Source organism: Dipodomys ordii, unplaced genomic scaffold (assembly GCF_000151885.1).
Source record: "Dipodomys ordii isolate 6190 unplaced genomic scaffold, Dord_2.0 Scaffold18, whole genome shotgun sequence".
NCBI lineage: Eukaryota > Metazoa > Chordata > Mammalia > Rodentia > Heteromyidae > Dipodomys > Dipodomys ordii.
Window position 1 is genome coordinate 12,257,785 of NW_012267234.1, and position 18,275 is coordinate 12,276,059.

The 18,275-nt window shown below is 42.8% G+C and overlaps 1 protein-coding gene across 1 annotated transcript in view; it reads left to right on the forward strand.

The window, feature by feature from the left end:
• Positions 1-18,275, forward strand: part of Pdpr (pyruvate dehydrogenase phosphatase regulatory subunit) — a 29,831-nt gene that overhangs the window by 1,205 nt on the left and 10,351 nt on the right. The window contains exons 2-13 of the mRNA XM_013012871.1: positions 499-632; positions 943-1,024; positions 1,114-1,277; positions 3,167-3,288; positions 5,881-5,998; positions 6,669-6,818; positions 8,107-8,299; positions 14,068-14,192; positions 15,493-15,648; positions 16,034-16,167; positions 17,097-17,245; positions 17,752-17,864. Coding sequence (XP_012868325.1) covers positions 499-632; positions 943-1,024; positions 1,114-1,277; positions 3,167-3,288; positions 5,881-5,998; positions 6,669-6,818; positions 8,107-8,299; positions 14,068-14,192; positions 15,493-15,648; positions 16,034-16,167; positions 17,097-17,245; positions 17,752-17,864 — 1,640 coding nt within the window. The remainder of the gene's footprint in view (positions 1-498; positions 633-942; positions 1,025-1,113; positions 1,278-3,166; positions 3,289-5,880; positions 5,999-6,668; positions 6,819-8,106; positions 8,300-14,067; positions 14,193-15,492; positions 15,649-16,033; positions 16,168-17,096; positions 17,246-17,751; positions 17,865-18,275) is intronic.

An 18,275-nucleotide genomic window follows, 5' to 3' on the forward strand; every position in this document is an offset into this window, starting at 1 on the left:
GTGGCTCAAGTGGTAGAGCGCTAGCCTTGAGCTGAAGAGCTGAGGGACAGCGCCCAGGCCCAGAGTTCAGGCCCCACTACCGGACCCAAAAAAACAAAACAAAAACCAGAAAACAGATGTGGTGTTAGGCATTATAAAACAAAGTATAGGAGATTTCACCTTAATTTTTCACATGCTACTGAGCAATATTTAGACTAGCTATTGGTAAGACATTATTACAGAAGAGAGGGAATGAGAAAAACCTATACCATTTTCATTAGGATAGCAAAGCCACTGGCACCTGGCAAGATGGAGTTTGTTGAACTTTTATACCTAGCTGGCCTTTAACTGTGATTCCCTTATCCCCTACCTCTGCCTCCCAAATAACTAATTATAGGCTTGAGCCACTGTGCTCAGCTCTGTTTCTATCTTTTGATATTACAAGCAATGCTATAGTTGGGAACCTTGAACTTGTATTCACAGATATATGAGTATACCAGCATTTTATCTATCCTGTAGGTTGGCTGCAGGCTCTACTAGATTCTGTGCTGGAATTGTGAGCACTGCCAGACACTTGACTATCGAGCAGAAGATGGCAGACTATTCAAACAAACTCTACCATCAGTTAGAGCAAGAAACAGGGATCCAAACAGGTAAGCAGGTAATCTGCCCTTTATTGATTTACCTGTCCCCAAACTCTTAGTGCTTACTGTATATAGTCCTATAGCAGGTTTTCCTGGAGATAGGGTAATTAAGATTTCACTTTTAGCTGAGTGCTGATGGCTCACGCCTATAATGCTAGCTACTTAGGAGGCTGGATAGGAAGATCACAGTTCAAAGCCAGCCCAGGCAGGAAAGCCTGTGAGGCTTTTTGGTCACGGAGTTTAAACTCAGAGCCTGAGTGTTTGTTGTCCCTGAGCTTTGAAGTGCTTAAGACTGGTTCTCTACCACTTTTTCTTACAGGTTACATAAGAACAGGCTCAATTTCTCTGGCCCAAACACAGGACCGGCTAATCTCTTTGAAGCGTATCAACTCAAGGCTGAAGTATGTAAGAGGCTAGAAGCCCATCCTGACTTTACTAACTTGACCTCTGGGGCATGTGAATATTATTGTTCCCTTGTGTTCTATGGCAGTGTTATAGGCATCCCTTCTGAGATCATCTCTCCCAAGAAAGTGGCTGAACTTCACCCTCTCCTCAATGTGCACGACCTGGTGGGGGCCATGCATGTTCCTGAGGATGCGGTGGTATCCTCTGCTGATGTGGCTCTTGCCCTTGCAAGTGCTGCTTCTCAGAACGGTGAGCTTTGTGTTTTCTTAACATGGGTTTGGGAGGAAGAGCTTATCTAAGTAAGGGCCTTAATAGGCAACAACACCAACTGAAGTTTGTGAAACTTTTCCTCAGTGGGGTATGGGGTATTCAGCTTCACGTTTTTTGAACACTACTTTTTTCTTTTGCACTGCTCCTGGGCTTGAACCTGGCCTGGCTGGGCACTGTTCCTGAGCTCTTTTGCTCAAGGGTAGGGACCTACTACTTCAGCCACACTTCTATTTATGGCTTTTTGTTGGCTACTTGGTCTCATAGACTTTTCTGCCCGGACTGGCTTTGATCTATGACCCTCAGATCTCAGCCTCCTAATAGGTAGCTAGTATTACATGCATGAGCCATTGGTGCCTTGCATTGCTAAATTTTAAAATACAGTAAGTCTTTTCCCTTGAGGCTACATTTGTCTAAGTTATAAAGAACTACTTTTAGTGCTGATTAATGTAGTTGAGTCTTAAGGAAATCCCACGCCCCCCCCCCCATACACACTGGTGCCACACACACACCTGAGACACTGTCAAGTTAGAACATACCTTGAGTATTTAATCCATAGTTTAACTTGTGAGCCAGAATTGGAATGAATGACAAGGAAGCTTATTAGTGTCCAGAGTATTATATACTTAGGATATTATGATTCATGATGTAGGCAGAGTAAAATTTGAACTCTGCTCCTGTTCCATATTTGATTGCTAGCATTTAGTGATTATGCAGTAAAGTCTGTTTTTATTTCTCTTATTTTTATTTTTTGTCGGTCATGGGGCTTGAACTCTGGGCTTGGGCCCTGTCCCTGTGCTCTTCAGCTCAAGGCGAGCACGCTACCACTTGAGCCACAGCGCCACTTTTGGTTTTCTAGTGGTTTATTGATTCTTATCTCACAGACTTTCATGCCCTTTCATGGCTGACTTTGAACCGAGATCCTCAGATCTCAGCCTCCAGAGTAGCTAGGATTATAGTCGTGAGCCACCGGTGCCCAGCTATATTAAAGTCTGTTTTTAAATAAGCTTACTATTTTCAGTATTGGACAAGACCAAATAACAGTCTCAAGATGGTGCTTTTTAGGGTTGTTTGTAATATTGGTGTTTGAATTCAGGGCCTTGAGCCTGTTAGACAAGTGCTTAACCATTAAGCATGCATCTGGTTCTTTTTTGCATTGGGTATCTTGAGATACCCACTTTTTGCAGAGGCCTTCACCTGTATGACAGGCCTCCTATTTTAGACTTAGCTCAGATGACAGGGTGTACCACTGCACATGGCTTCTTTGTTTTTTAATTTATTTTAAAGGTGATGAACGGGGATTACAGTTGCATAAGGTAATGAGTATATTTCTTTTTAAACATTTATCCCCTCCTCCATTTTCTCCTGCTTATCACTTCCCACTCCCCTTCTCCCACCAGCTTCTTTGTTGAGATGGAGTTTCATAAACTTTTTTCTCTGGATGGCATTGAACTATGATCTTCTTTGTCTTATCTCTGGATTAGCTAGGATTAGAGGCTCAAGTTACTATGTTCAGTGGGATTTTTCTTTTCTTTTTCTTTTTTTTTTTTGGTCCAGTTGTGGGGCCTGAACTCTGGCCTGGGCACTGTCCCTCAGCTCTTCAGCTCAAGGCTAGCGCTCTACCACTAGAGCCACAGCACCATTTCCGGCTTTTTTCTTTTTATTTATGTGGTGCTGAGGAATTGAGCCCAGGGACTCATGCATGCAAGGCAAGCACTCTACCACTGAGCCACCTTCCTAGCCCGGATTTTTGTTTTTCAAAATAAAGCTCTGACTCCCTCAGTATTTCTTTGTGGTGGAAAATGTGCAGAAACCTTAATTCTGGAATATCAGAAGATGGATTCATTCTTCTATAATTTACCTTGGCACAGGTGTTCAGATTTATGATCGGACAACTATTCTTCATGTAATGGTGAAAAAAGGCCAAGTTACTGGTGTGGAGACAGATAAAGGACAGATAGAATGCCAATATTTTGTCAACTGTGCTGGTCAGGTAGGTTAACAGAATTGCTTGGTGGTTTTATTTGGATTTCAATGCTGGGTTGTTTTAGTTTTTGTTGTTTTGGGGGGAGTGTACAGATGCAAGATTACTATGTGACTGACTAAAAAGGACAGCAGGTACTATTTTACTAGTTGGGACCAGGAAATTCAGAATTCCCTTTTTTTCTGGTCCTGGCGCTTGAACTTGGGGCATGGGCTCTGTCCCTGAGGCTCTCTGTGCTAAAGGCTTGCGCTCTACCACTTTAGCCACAGAGCCACTTCCAGCTTTTTCTGAGTAGTTTATTGGAGATAAAAAATCTCATGGACTTTCCTGCCTGGGCTGGCTTTGAACTGTGCTCCTCAGATCTCAGCCTCCTAAGTAGCTAGGATAACAGGTGTGAGCCACCAGAACCCTGTGGAAATTCAGAATTCTTTTTTTTTTTTTTTTTTTTTGGGTCTGGTCTTGGGGCCTGAACTCTGGGCCTGGGTGCTGTCCCTTAGCTCTTCAGCTTTTTTTTTTTTTTTTTTTTGGGTCTGGTCTTGGGGCCTGAACTCTGGGCCTGGGTGCTGTCCCTTAGCTCTTCAGCTCAAGGCTAGCACACTACCACTTGAGCCACAGCACCACTTCTGGCTTTTTTTTTTCTGCTTATGTGGTACTGAGGAATCGAACCCAGGGCCTCATGCATGCAAGGCAAGCTCTCTACCATTGAGCCAACTTCCCAGCTCAGAATTCTTATAATGTAAATTAGAAACCTATACTTGCCTCAGATAGAAGCATCTGTGACCTTTTCTTTCCTCAATACTGCGTAAATTGATGCCAACCTAGTCAGAAAGCCAAAGTCAGGCATTGACATGAATCCTTGGATCTTTCTCTGGTGTTACATTTCATTCTACAACCTAGCAAATAAAACATTAGCAAAGGGACTGGTGGCTCATGCCTTTGATCCTAGCTACTCAGGAGGCTGAGATCTGAGATTGCAGTTGGAAGCCAGTCCAGGCAGAAAACTCCCTGTAAGACTCTTACCTCCAATTAACCTCTCAAAAACCTGGAAGTAGAGCTGTGTTTCAAAGTAGTAGAGTGCTAGCCTTAAGAAAAAGAGCCTCAAGGGGGCTGGGAAGGTGGCTCAGTGGTAGAACGCTTGCCTTGCATGCATGAGGCCCTGGGTTCCAGTCCTCAGCACCACATAAGCAAAAAGAAAAAAACTGGAAGTGGCACTGTGGCTCAAAAGGTAGAGTTCTAGCCTTGAGCTGAAGAGCTGAGGGACAGCGCCCAGGCCCAGAGTTCAGGGACGCCCCCCCCCAAAAAAAAAAGAAAAAGAGCTCAGGTACAGTGCCTAGGCCCTGCATTTAAGCTCTACAAACTACAAAAAACCAACATTAGCCTATTTTGTTGATTGTAGACTGTGGATTCAGTTTACAGACACTAAGCTACTTCTGCTTCTGACGCAGATTGGTGACCTGCCTTCTATTCTGAGTTCTTTTTTGTTTTTTGTTTTGACAAAACAAAAAGTCCTAGGGCTTGAAGTCAGGGCACTGTCTGTGAGCTTCTTTTGCTTAAGGCTAGCACCCTACCACTTGACGCATAGCACCACTTCCAGCTTTTTTCTGCTTATATGGTACTGAGGAATTGAACCCAGGTTTTCATGCATTCTAGGTAAGCACTCTACCACTAAGCCACGTTCCCATCCCCATTCTTTTTTTTTTTTATTGTGAAAAACTGTACAGAGGGGTTACAATTACATGGGCAAGATAATGAGTACATTTCTTATCAAGCATTGTAGCCTCCTTTGTTTCCCCTTCCCATCCCTTCCAAGCCCCGCCCCCCCAATCCTCCCCCCCACCCTCCCATCCCCATTCTTAAGATGATCTAGGAAGTACTTTTTGCCTGGTGCAGTTCATTTAATGATTGAGATTTGGGGTTTATAGTTGAGACTTGGCAATTTATTAAAAGGGCCTCCTTAGATTAACTTGCAAATCTGTCTTCTTTGATGGAAAGGTAGTTTTGTGTTTTAAAAAGTATAGCTTTGCCAGGCACCAGTGGCTCATACTGTAGTCCTAACTACTTAGAAGGCTAAAATCTGAGGATCATAGTTCAAAGCCTGCCTGGGTAGAAAACTCTGTAAGACTCTCTTATCTCCAATTAACCACTCAAAAACCAGTAGTGGGTATTGTGGCTCAAAGTGGTAGAGCTCTAGCCAAAAAAAAAAAGGCAGTGTTAAACCAGGTACCTGTGCCTCACATCTGTAATCCTAGTCCTAAGAGAAGGTTAAGATCTGAAGACGTTGGTTCAACTTTGACTTTTTTTTTTGGTCGGTAATGGGGCTTGAACTCTGGGCCTGGGCATTAGGAATTTGGTTCAAAGCTAGATAAATCTACTCAAATCTAACAGACTCTGATCTCCAGTTAACTAGCAGAAAGCCAGAAGTGTGGCTCAACTGGAAGGGTGCTAGCGCTAACCTTGAGCAAAACTTGGGCACAGCACCCAGTCCCTGAGTTCAAGCCCTAAGGACCAGCATATACACATAAATGAGCAAGTTTGGCCTCTTGAAGAGTTTATTATTTGTCTTTCTGTTCCTCTTCCTACCCACAAATTGTCCATTTTTAGTGGGCATATGAGCTCGGTCTGTCCAATGAGGAGCCGGTTAGTATCCCGTTACACGCCTGTGAGCACTTCTACCTTCTGACTCGCCCCTTGGAGACCCCTCTGCAGAGCACCACACCAAGTGAGGACTTTCACTTCTTCACAGTTGTATCTCCTTGCTAGTATCCTGTCTGCTAATATCCTGTCTTAAGTATAAGTTGTCTGAAAGAGTTTTTTTGGAGCATGTTTATAGCGAGATGGAACCAAGCCTAACTTTTTTTGATAGCTGTTTAGGGAAATGATTGCCAAAATGGATAAGAATTTTCACAAGCTAACTTTTGTCCCAAATACAGTCATTGGGAATATTTGAAATGTTAATTTTGAGTTTTTAACTTGAATACAATCAACTTTAGGAATATCATGGATAAACCATAAACTTGAGTGGTTTAGCTGTTCAGGTACTGTAAAAGGCATTTTAAAGGTCTTAATACCTGGAATAACTCTGCAGTTCCTCTGTTTTTTTTTTTTTTGGCTTAGCACAGTCACTATCATATAGTTCAGTTTTGAAGCAAAAGCTTCTTGATAGGGATTGGGATAATTAAAGAAACTCTTTTTTCTGAAAATCTGAATGGAAAGGTTCTCTCCTATGACCTCCAGTGGTATTTTAAAATTAACTAATGCCTCTGCTTATTGGCTATTATTCCATTAGTAAAGCCATTCAGGAGCTTTTGTTTCTTTTTCTACTCAGAAAGGTGGTTTGCTTCTAAACTTGTGTTTTTCTCTTCTATTCTCTTGTCATTTATCTTTCCTAGCTATTGTAGATGCTGATGGAAGAATTTATATTCGGAACTGGCAGGGTGGCATCTTGTCTGGGGGTTTTGAGAAGAATCCGAAACCTATTTTTACTGAAGGCAAGAACCAGCTGGAAATTCAGAACCTGCAGGAAGACTGGGATCACTTTGGTATGTGAAGTAAATCATTGTAATAATACCGTCTATATGTAAGATCTTATATTTTTCAAAACATTTTCAGGAATAGTTCCTTATGTCATCTTAATAACTCCATGAAGTACAATAATAGTTAGAAAGGGCAGTCAGTCTGCAGGGCTTTCCTGGTCTAAGGATATAAAATTATTCATTAGCATATTTAGGAGACTGTAGTCTTAACAGATGTAGATCATTATTCACCTAAAACCATTGCTAAAATTTTGGGCTAGAAAGAGACTTTTTTTTGTAAGACTTCATACGAAACTTAGCTTTTTTTTAGAAAGCAGAACTGTTTTTGTTAATGTCATCTATTTTTTTTTTTTTTTTGGTCGGTCATGGGGCTTGAACTCTGGACATGATCACTGTCCCTCAGCTCTTGAGCTCAAGGAGAGCGCTCTACCATTTGAGCCACAGCACCACTTCAGGTTTTCTGGTGGTTAATTGGAGAAGAGTCTCACGGCCCTTCTTGCCCAGGCTGGCTTTGAACTATGGTCCTCATATCTCAGCCTCCTGGGTAGCTAGGATTACAGGCATGAGCCACCAGCGCCCCAGCTCATCTATTAAATTTTAAAGTAATTTTTTATTTACTAAAAAATGAAGTCACATGGTTCCAAATTTGAAAAATAGAAAGGGGTTGCTAGAGAATCCTTCTTCTATCCTGATGGACTTTGAGACAGGGTGTCCCTATGTAGCTCTTAAATTGATCTTGAACTCACATTTCTCCTATCTAAGCCTTCTGAGTACTGATTACAGACGTGTCACACTGCCCAGCTTGAACTTTTTTTTTAATAAGCATTTCTTAAGGGATATTTCAAAGCAACTAGAGCAGTAGAGGGAATGCCCATTCCTGTCACTCAGCTCCAAATTGTTTTTATGTTAGCATTGCCCAGTGCTAACATGGATCGGCCAGACGGATTTACCATAATACAGGGTGAAGATCTGTTTTTTGCACCTATGTCAATTTAGAAAACATTGCCTTTCATAGAAATTAAGTGCCATTTCAGAGCTTTTCTGCTCTTGCTGACCCCTTCCAGATTACTGCCTATAACCATGTGTATTACTTGCTACTCTGTAGATCTTGTCCTTACTACAGGTTTTTTTTTTCCCCCCGTTTTTGCCAAGCATTTTGCAGATATGTACTGCAGAAGCTGGCTTTTAGAAAAACCTTTCCTTTCTGAAAGGAAAGTAAAAAAGTATAAAGGCTTGAAAGGTTTTTTATTTCCCAAAGGTGAGGACATTGTTTGGGTTTGTTTTGATTGCTCAGAGCCCCTGTTGAGTTCCCTCCTGCGTAGGATGCCAGAATTGGAGACTCTGGAGATCATGAAGTTGGTGAATTGCCCCGAGACCTTCACACCAGACATGAGGTGCATCATGGGCGAGTCTCCTGTAGTACAGGGCTACTTTGTCCTGGCAGGGATGAACTCTGCTGGCCTGTCGTTTGGTGGAGGAGCTGGAAAGTAAGTTTTTCTCCCATAGAGTCAGCTGTGGATTCATCGGCTTGCCAGCCTTCTTCTATTTGTTGTTAATACCTTTAACAGGGGCTGGGAAGGTGGCTCAGTGGTAGAGTGCTTGCTTTGCATGCATGAGGCCCTGGTTTGATTCCTCAGCACCACATAAGCAAGAAGAAAAAAAGCTGGAAGTGGCGCTGTGGCTCAAGTGGTAGAGTGCTAGCCTTGAGCTGAAAGCTCAGGGACAGCGCCCAGGCCCAGAGTTCAGGCCCCACGACCGACCAAAAAAAACCTTTAACAAGATACTGGGATATGTGTATATTTAATTGAGTGTTAATTTAAGAAACATGTGACTTGAGAATTGTCCCTTTCTGAGTAATCTAATCACCAGAAATATCATTGTACAAAATATTTTGAGAATTCCTGGCTTGGAGTTAGTTTCAGAACCTGTGGAGATATTCTTTTGCACCTTTTCAGTTAAAGGTTGGTAGTTTGATTATATATTTAAGCTTAGAAGTAAGTAGTCAAGGGGCTGGGAAGGTGGCTCAGTGGTAGAGTGCTTGCCTTGCACGCATGAGGCCCTGGGTTTGATTCCTCAGCACCACATAAACAGAAAAGCCCGGAAGTGGCACTGTGACTATAGAGCAGTAGCCTTGAGCTGAAGAGCTGAGGGATAGGGCCTAGGAGATTAAAAAAAAAAAGTAAGTCGTCAAGTATGATGAGTAAGCGCGCGCGCGCGCACACACACACACACACACTGCTTCTAGTGGTAGAATGGGTTCACACCTGTAATCTTAGCCACTCTGGAGGCTGAGATCAGAAGAAACACACACACACACACACAGCTGTGCTTCTAGTGGTAGAATGGAAGCCTTGAGCAAAAAAGCTAAGGGCCCTGAGTTCAAGCCCCAGCACTGATACCAAAAAACAAACAAAACCCAACACAAAGTACTGCAGTGGTTGTATGGGTTGAAAGTGGGGTCTGGGGAGGTGTTACTATTGAACAGATAGAAATTTTCAGTAGGGGTTGGGAAGGTAGCTCAGTGGTAGAGCGCTTGCCTTGCATGCCTGAGGCCCTGGGTTCGATTCCTCAGCACCACATAAGCAAAAAGAAAAAAGCCAGAAGTGGCGCTGTGGCTCAAGTGGTAGAGTGCTAGCCTTGGCTGAAGAGCTGAGGGACAGCGCCCAGGCCCAGAGTTCAGGCCCCACGACCGGACCCCCCCCCCAAAAAAAAAGAAAATTTCAGTAGATGGCGAGAGTTCTGGAGATGGATAGTGATGAGGGTTATATAACAGTTGAGTGTACTTATTGCCACTGAAACACACATGTAAAAAAATAGTTAATAGTAATCTTTTTTTGTTCTTGTTGTGGGGCTTGAACTCAGCCTGAGTGCTGTCCCTTAGCTCTTCAGCTCAAGGCAAGCGCTCTACCACTTGAGCCACAGCACCACTTCTGATTCTCTGGTGGTTTATTGGAGATGAATCTCACAGACTTTCCTGCCTGGGCTGGCTTTGAACTATGATCCTCAGATCTCAGCTTCCTGAGTAGCTAGGAATTCAGGTGTGAGCCTGGCTTTTTAATAGTAATTTTTATGTGTATAGTTGACCCTTGAACAATTTAAGACTTAGGGTTGCCAACTCTCCTGTGCTGTTGAACAACTGTCCATGATGTATGTATGTGTGTGATAGTATTGGGGCTCAAACTTGGCCTTAGCTTTTTCGCTGGAGCCACAGCTCCTTTTTTGGTTTTTTGGTGACGAATTGAAGAGTCTATAAACTTTCCTGTCTGGATTGGCTTTGGTTCTCAGATTTGTTTCCTGAGTTCCGGCTGAGCCACCAGTACGGGCTATAATTTTTTCCTTAAATTATTAAGACTTTATTAAAAGGTTCTTGGAATTGCTGACTTTTGGGAAGAGGAAATTAAGTTGTAAACTTTGATAAAAAGTTAAACTTTTTTTCTTTTTTTGGTACTGAAGTTTGCTTGCTTATTTGGGTGGTGTTCTACCAATTGGGCCTTAACCTGTAGCCTGTTTTTTTTGTTTGTTTGTTTTGCTGGAGATGGATGGAATCTTGTGGACTCTTCTGCTTGGCCCAGCATTATACCAAAATCCTCTTGATCTCAGCCTCCTGAGTAGCTAGGATTATAGGCATGAGACACTGGCATTTCGTAAAATATGAAGCTATTAAAAATGTCTTAAACTCTTGGGGCTGGGAATGTGGCTTAATGGTCAGTGCTTGCGTAGCATGCATGAAGTCCTGGGTTTGATTCCTCAGTACCACATAAGACAGAAAATGCCGGAAGTGGAGCTGTGGCTTAAGTGAGAGTGCTAGCCTTGAGCAAAAGAAGCTCAGGGACAGTACCCAAGCCCTGAGTTCAAGCCCCAGAACTGGCAAAAACAAAACAACCACCCCCCAAAAAAACCTTAAACTCTTAAAAATAATTTTGGTGCTGAGGCCTTGTACTTCTAGGCAGGCACTCTTACATTGAACTAAATCTCCAGCCACCATGAAACAATTTAAAAACCTTTAAACAGATTTTGAGTTGGGCACTGGTGGCCCATGCTTGTAATCCTAGCTACTCAGTGGGCACACAATTATGAGGATTATGGTTCAGAGCTAGCCTGGCCAGAAAAGTCTGCAAGACTCTTCAATTAACGAGCAAAAAAGAGACTAGAGTTATGACTCAATTGGTAGAGTACCAGCAACAAAAAACCCCACACTGTCATGAGCAAAAAGAGTATCTTATCTCCTTGGTTTTTTTTTTTTTTCCAGTACTGGGGATTGCACTGGACCTCTTGATAGTATTGTAGGAGTTGCACTGGTAGCCCCTTTTTACATTGCTTATTTTTGAGGTAGGATCTTGCTTCATACTCAAGTTGCCTGGGTTGTGATCCTCTTGTTTGTGCTTCCCCTGTAACTGGGGATGACAGGTTGTACTACTGCACCCAGACTTGTGCTTCCCCTATAGCTGGGATTAACAAGCATGTACAACTATGTCTAGACATTGGTTGAAATGGAGTCCCTGGAGCTTTTGATGCCTGGGCTAACCTTGAACTATGATCCTCTGATCCCTGCCTCCTGAGTCACCAGGATGGCAGTCTACAAACTCAAATTCTCTTTATGTTCATCATTGCCCTTCTCTCTAAGCTGTCTTTTGAGCTCTTCAGCTCAAGGCTAGCGTTCTACCATTCCAGCTTTTCCTGCTTATGTGGTGCTGAGGAATCAAACCCAGGACCTCATGCATGCAAGGCAAGCACTCTACCACTGAGACACCTTCCCAGCCCTTGTTTTCCCCCCCTTTGGTCGTGGCTTGAACTCTGGGTCTGGGTGCTGTCCTTCAGCTCTTCAACTCAAGGGGAGCTCTCTACCACTTGAGCCACAGCTCTACTTCCGGCTTTCTGGTAGTTAATTGGAGATAAGAGTCTCACGAACTGTCCCGCCCAGGCTGGCTTTGAACCGAGATTCTCAGTCCTACTGAGTAGGATTATAGGTATAAACCACCGACACCTGGCCTCTACACTTTTTTTTTAAATTTTAACTTTTATTTTTTGTGAACATACTGTACAGAGGGGTTACAATTACATGGGCAAGATAATGAGTACATTTCTTATCAAGCATTGCAGCCTCCTCCTTTGTTTACCCTTCACATCCCTTCCCAGCCTCTCCCCGCCCTCCCCACCCAATCCCCTACCTTTTTTTTTTTTTAAAGAAGTTTTATTTATTTTTATTTTTGGTCGGTTGTAGGGCTTGAACTCTGGGCTTGGGTGCTGTCCCTGCGCTCTTCAGCTCAAGGCGAGTGCTCTACCGCTTGAGCCAAGCGCCACTTCCGGCCTCTACACTTTTGTAGATGGAGCTCCAAGTATAACTTTAGATTTTCCCAGAACTTAACTGTGAATAGCTAGCCACTTATCAACAGCATTCTTAGTAGCATACTCAATGACACATAGTCTGTTATATTTATGCTATATAGTATATTTATGCTATTCAGTGAAAAATACTTGAAAAGTACAGATCACTTCTTTTTTTTTTTGGTCGGTCGTGGGGCTTGAACTCTGGGCCTGGGCGCTGTCCCTCAGCTCTTCAGCTCAAGGCTAGCGCTCTACCACTTGAGCCACAGCAGCCACTTCCGGTTTTCTGGTGGTTTATTGGAGATAGGAGTCTCACGGTCTTTCCTGCCCGAGCTGGCTTTGAACCGCGATCCTCAGATCTCAGCCTCCTGAGTAGCTAGGATTACAGGCGTGAGCCACCAGCGCCCAGCTACAGATCACTTCTTACAGAAGGACATGAACTACTCTTGGAGGAAAGAGCAGCACCCCCTTATGGCGGGAGCTCAGAACTCTAGAGCTTACCCCTATAGCAACAGGAGGTTTCTAGAGCACAGTATGTACTACAGTTAATATGGTTTAATACTGCATATTTACATTTACATTTTTCTTTTTTTTTGGTTCCGGTCGTGGGGCCTGAGCTCTGAGCCTGGGTGCTGTCCCTCAGCTCTTCAGCTCAAGGCTAGCGCTCTACCACTTGAACCACAGTGCCACTTCCGGCTTTTTTCTTTTTGCTTATGTGCTGCTGAGGAATTCAACCCAGGGTCTCAGGCATGCAAGGCAAGCGCTCTACCACTGAGCCACATTCTCAGCCCACATTTACATTTTTTTAAACTGAAATGGTACCATGTCTATGTATCACATTAAATTTTGATAATAGGTATTACATATTTGGCAGTAAACAGTACAACAATATTATATGTATTTTATGGGTTCTTGGCATACCTTTTTCTTTTTCTGCTAGGGGCTTGAATTCAAGGCTCTTGCTTGGCTTTTTCACTCATGACTGCACTTTAGCACTTGAACCTTTCAGCTTTTTGCTAACTGGCAATAAGTCTCTTGGATTTGTCTGCCTAGGCTAGCTTAGCATCTTAACCTTCAGATCTCAACCTCCTGAGTAACTGAGATTATAGGTATTAGCCACTGAAACCTGGCTACTTTTTCTGAATGTTTCCAACGTTTTAGGCTAGTTCATCTGTTAGATTTTGTTTTCAAACTGTCTCAAATCTTGGACAGAAATGCATATGTAAGTAGACCTGTGTAGTCCAAATTTCTTGCTCAAGGGGGGGTGGTCAAAGTATTTTGTAGCTCCAATATATAGTTGTTGTAAGAGCTACCAAAAAAAAAAAAAAAGCCGGGCACCAGTGGCTCACGCCTATAATCCTAGCTTCTCAGGAGGCTGAGATCTGAGGATCACGGTTCAAAGCCAGCCTGGGCAGGAAAGTCTGAGAGACTCTTATCTCCAATTAACCACCAGAAAATTAGAAATGGAGCTGTGGCTCAAGTGGTAGAGAGCTTGCCTTGAGCTGAGGGACAGCCTCTAGACCCAGAGTTCAAGCCCCATGACCAAGAACAACAACAAAGTTACCAAAAAACACTTAAGAGAAAGTATGTGGCTAGATAACCATATAATTACCCCAGGTAACCATTTTACAGAGAAAAGTAGACTACTGGCTATATAATTTAGAATATATTTGTACATGTTTTACTAGTATATCTTCATTGATAGGGCTTAACAAACCTTAAGTAATATCCTTATGGTGATTCTATGAGAACAGTACTTGGATCCATGTTTGCTTATTCTAGAAAGGTTAATAAGGAAATTGACCAGCATTGCTCAGCTGTCTGTTACAACACAGGAATCTTTCATTTCCCTTGGTACTTGATCTTTGTATATTGTAACTACTTATGTATCAGTCTGAGGCCCAACAGCTTTCTGTCCCCATCTAAACAGGTACCTTGCTGAATGGATGGTAGATGGCTATCCCTCAGAAAATGTCTGGGAATTGGACTTGAAACGTTTTGGAGCCCTCCAGAGCAGCCGTACCTTTCTGCGCCATCGGGTAATGGAAGTCATGCGTGAGTAAGCTTTATCCCGATTCTCTGCAGCTGCAGTTAATCTTTCCAGTGGCTATTTTATAAGTTAGAGGCGCACGTTTTTCCTTAGTTCTTGAATACTGCTTTGAGTTGGGCTTCTGATGTGTGTCTATTTCAGGTCTGAGTAAGAGGCCCATGTGGTACTTAGGGAACATTTTTAGTATATTGTACCTTGTTTACTTCTAGGAACAGGAATGTTAGGATACAGGTGGTAGCTAGCAACTTTTGAATGCATTGTCACTACCCATTTGGGCTTTAAAGATCATTGTTTTATTTATTTTTTGGTCAGTTGTGGAGCCTGAACTCTGGGCCTGGGCTCAGAGCTGTCCCTCAGCTTTTCGGTTCAAGGCAAGCACTCTACCACTTGAGCCACAGTGCCATTTCTGACCTTTTCTGTTTATGTGGTGCTGAGGAATCAAACCCAGGGCCTCATGCATGCAAGGCAAGCACTCTACCACTGAGCCACCTTCCCAGCCCCCAATTGTTTTCTTTAAAAGGCAGAGGATTTGCCAAAGAATTCTTGGTGTTTCAGATGTGTCTTTTTTCGGTGCTGGTGCATTGTCACTGAGCTTCTTTGGCTCACAGATAATATTCTATTACTGGAGCTACAGCTCTACTTCTGAGTGATCTTTCTGTGTGTCCTGGTATCTTGAACTCAGGCCCTCGGTGCTTTCTGCCCAGCCCCCCCCCCTTTTTTTTTCTTAAATTTTATTTGGTCTGTTGTGGAGTTTGAACTCGGGCTGAGCACTGTCCCTGAGCAGCTTTTGCTCAAGACTAGTGCCTTACCACCTTGAGCTAAAGCACCATTTCCAGTTTTTAAGTGGTTAATTGGAGATAAGTCATATGGGGACTTCTCTGCCTGGGCTGGCTTTGACCTGCAGTTCAGATTTCAGCCTGCTGAGTAGCTAGGATGACAAGTATGAGCCATGAGGCCAAGACTTTTTTTTTTTTTTTTAAATATTCTGTTGTCACTTGGGTCCTGTTTTGGTATAACCTTGCTTTGGAGTTGAGCAAAGTCTGGAACTATGATATTTCTTCCATTGTTTTTGCCTACTAGTTGAAAATAGAAATTATGGATAGCTCATTAGCTTTTAAAGAGAGTGCCAGCTTTTAACAGCACTCTCCTGTCTATAGGAGCAGGCTGGTTACACTGGGTAATAGTTGGGAAATTTAAGCAAATATGTTTTCTTGAGTAGTGATGGCTTTAGAGGCTAGTGGATGAATATGGATACACAATTCTTGAATCCATGAACTGGGCATTGGCATACTGTTTCTGTTCTAGCTCTGATGTATGATCTGAAGGTTCCCCGTTGGGACTTCCAGACCGGCAGGCAGTTACGTACATCTCCACTCTATGACCGGCTGGATGCACAAGGAGCCAGATGGATGGAGAAACATGGATTTGAGAGGCCCAAATACTTTGTTCCACCTGACAAAGGTAAGAAGTTGCTCTCTTGTTCTTTTTTTTTTGGGGTCCAGTTGTGGGGCCTGAACTCTGGGCCTGGGTGCTGTCCCTCAGCTCTTCAGCTCAAGGCTAGCACTCTACCACTTGAGCCACAGGGCCATTTCCGGCTTTTTTTTTCTGCTTATGTGGTGCTGAGGAATCGAACCCAGGGCCTCAGGCATGCAAGGCAAGTGCTCTACCACTGAGCCACCTTCCCAGCCCTCTCTTGTTCATTTTAAACTATAATAAAACTTGTAAATGCATATAACTAGAAGAATAGTACAAATTGTTCCTGGAAGGATAATACAAATTGTCTAGACTATACCAACCTGTATAAGCAGAGTTCTCAGCATCTCTTTTCTTTCCACCATTTTGGTAGACCTCCTTGCATTAGAGCAGAGCAAGACTTTCTACAAGCCAGATTGGTTTGACATTGTGGAATCTGAAGTCAAGTGTTGTAAGGAAGCTGTGTGTGTCATTGACATGTCTTCTTTCACCAAGTTTGAGATAACAGTAAGTATTTTGAACCAACAGATTGGAAAACTGTATATAAATAGAATGCCTCCTGTTTTTAATTCATTTCAAAACATTCCATAGGAACCTGGCGTGTTTCACCTGTATTCTCACATTTTCTGAAATTTTAGCTCCTCAAGTCTGTTTTTTTTTTTTTAAGTCTGTTTTTTTTCTTTGAAGTTACTATTGTTAAGAACTGATGGCTTTCTCTTAGTTTTTCTCTCTCTGCTCTCCTTTTGTGGAGGCTATCCTGGGGCATGAACTCAGGGTCTAGGCATTATCTCTGAGTGTTTTGTTCAAGGCTAGCTAGCACTCTACTTCTGGCTAATTCCTACCTAGGCTGGCTTAGAACCAACCATCAGATCTCACCTTCAGTAGCTAGGATTACAGGCACCTGGTGCTTGGTTAGAGTTTGGTTTTTGTTTCAAATTCTTTATTGTGATTAAGTGATTACATAATTTCCCAAATTTCACAGTATTGTGGGATAGTGACGCTTAGTTAAAATCACAAACACATTCTAACTTTTCATGGGGCAAATTGTCTATCGTGGTCTGTAACATTTATGAGTTCTATGAGCTTTGTGGTTAGTTTTTTTTTTTTTCCCGGTCCGGTCGTGGGGCCTGAACTCTGGGCCTGAGCACTGTCCCTCAGCTCTTCAGCTCAAGGCTAGCGCTCTACCACTTGAGCCACAGCACCACTTCCGGCTTTTTTCTTTTTGCTTATGTGGTGCTGAGGAATCGAACCCAGGGCCTCAGGCTTGCAAGGCAAGCACTCTACCACTGAGCCACCTTCCCAGCCCCTGTGGTTAAGAGTTTTTATAGGAAGTAAATCTGCAAATACTGTCACATGAGTGTGGGCACATTTGCTTTTCTCAGCTAGGTGCAATGGCTAGGCTGTTAGGTTCCTTGTCCTTGCTTCATTTCTTACAGTCCACTGGAGATCAGGCATTAGAAATTCTACAGTTCCTGTTTTCCAATGACCTGGATGTACCTGTGGGCCACATCGTGCATACTGGCATGCTTAATGAGGGTGGAGGGTATGAAAATGACTGCAGCATTGCACGCTTGAACAAGCGCAGGTGAGATCAGCTACTAATTTCTGAAAAGTCTTTTTTTGTTGTTACTGGGGATTGAACTAAGGGCTTGCCAAGCTTTATACTCCTTGAACCATGTCCCTAGTGGTCCTGAGAGAGCACCTATTGTACTTTTCTAAGTCAGTTATCCCAAGGACTGACTTACTAGACAGCTCTCCTAGACTTATTGGACAGCTTATTAGCAGCCTCTAAAAGAAGTCAGTGGAGCTCTTAGGAGAGTAAGAAATCCAATAGATTATGTCAAATTTAGTATAGAAGCTTTCCTACAGGGAGAGGATTCCCTATTTTATAGGTCTGTATAATTTCTTGGCACTAATAGGAAGCCAGAATTATGTTTTGTCATTATATGGTAAATCCTAGAACAGTGGTGTTGATCCTCCAAAAAGTTGAGATATCCCAGTATTTTCAATGAGCTTTGAAATTAGTTTAGTGCCTGAGTGCTTCCTGATTCTTTCCTGTTACCTGGTTTTATTTTTGTATCTCTCTTCTAGTTTCTTCATGATCTCTCCAACTGATCAGCAAGTCCACTGTTGGTCCTGGCTTAAGAAATACATGCCAAAAGACAGCAACCTGCTGTTAGAGGATGTCACCTGGAAATACACTGGTAAAGGGGCTATCTGGGGTCAGCCCAAGTTAGAAAAGACTAGCAGATAAACACTTGTTTTCTACATTTGCCTTTTTTGGCTTAAAAAAAAATGAACGTGTTTGTAAAGAGGCTTTTTGGTTGCTTTTTAATTGTGAAACTAGTGCTTCAGTTTTAATTTATTACTATATGCCTTCAGCTAGTATGGGAGGGTACAAAAAATACTTTTTTGTGTGCCAGTCCTTGGGCTTCAACTCAGTGTCTAGGCACTATCTTTGAGCTCTTTTGCTCAAAGTTAATGCTCTACTACTTGAGCCAGAGCTCTATGTCCAGATTTTTGATGGCTAATTGGAGGTAAGAGGCTTATAGATTTTTCCTGCCTTGGCTAACTCTGACCCACGATCCTTAGATCTCAACCTCTTTTTTTTTTTT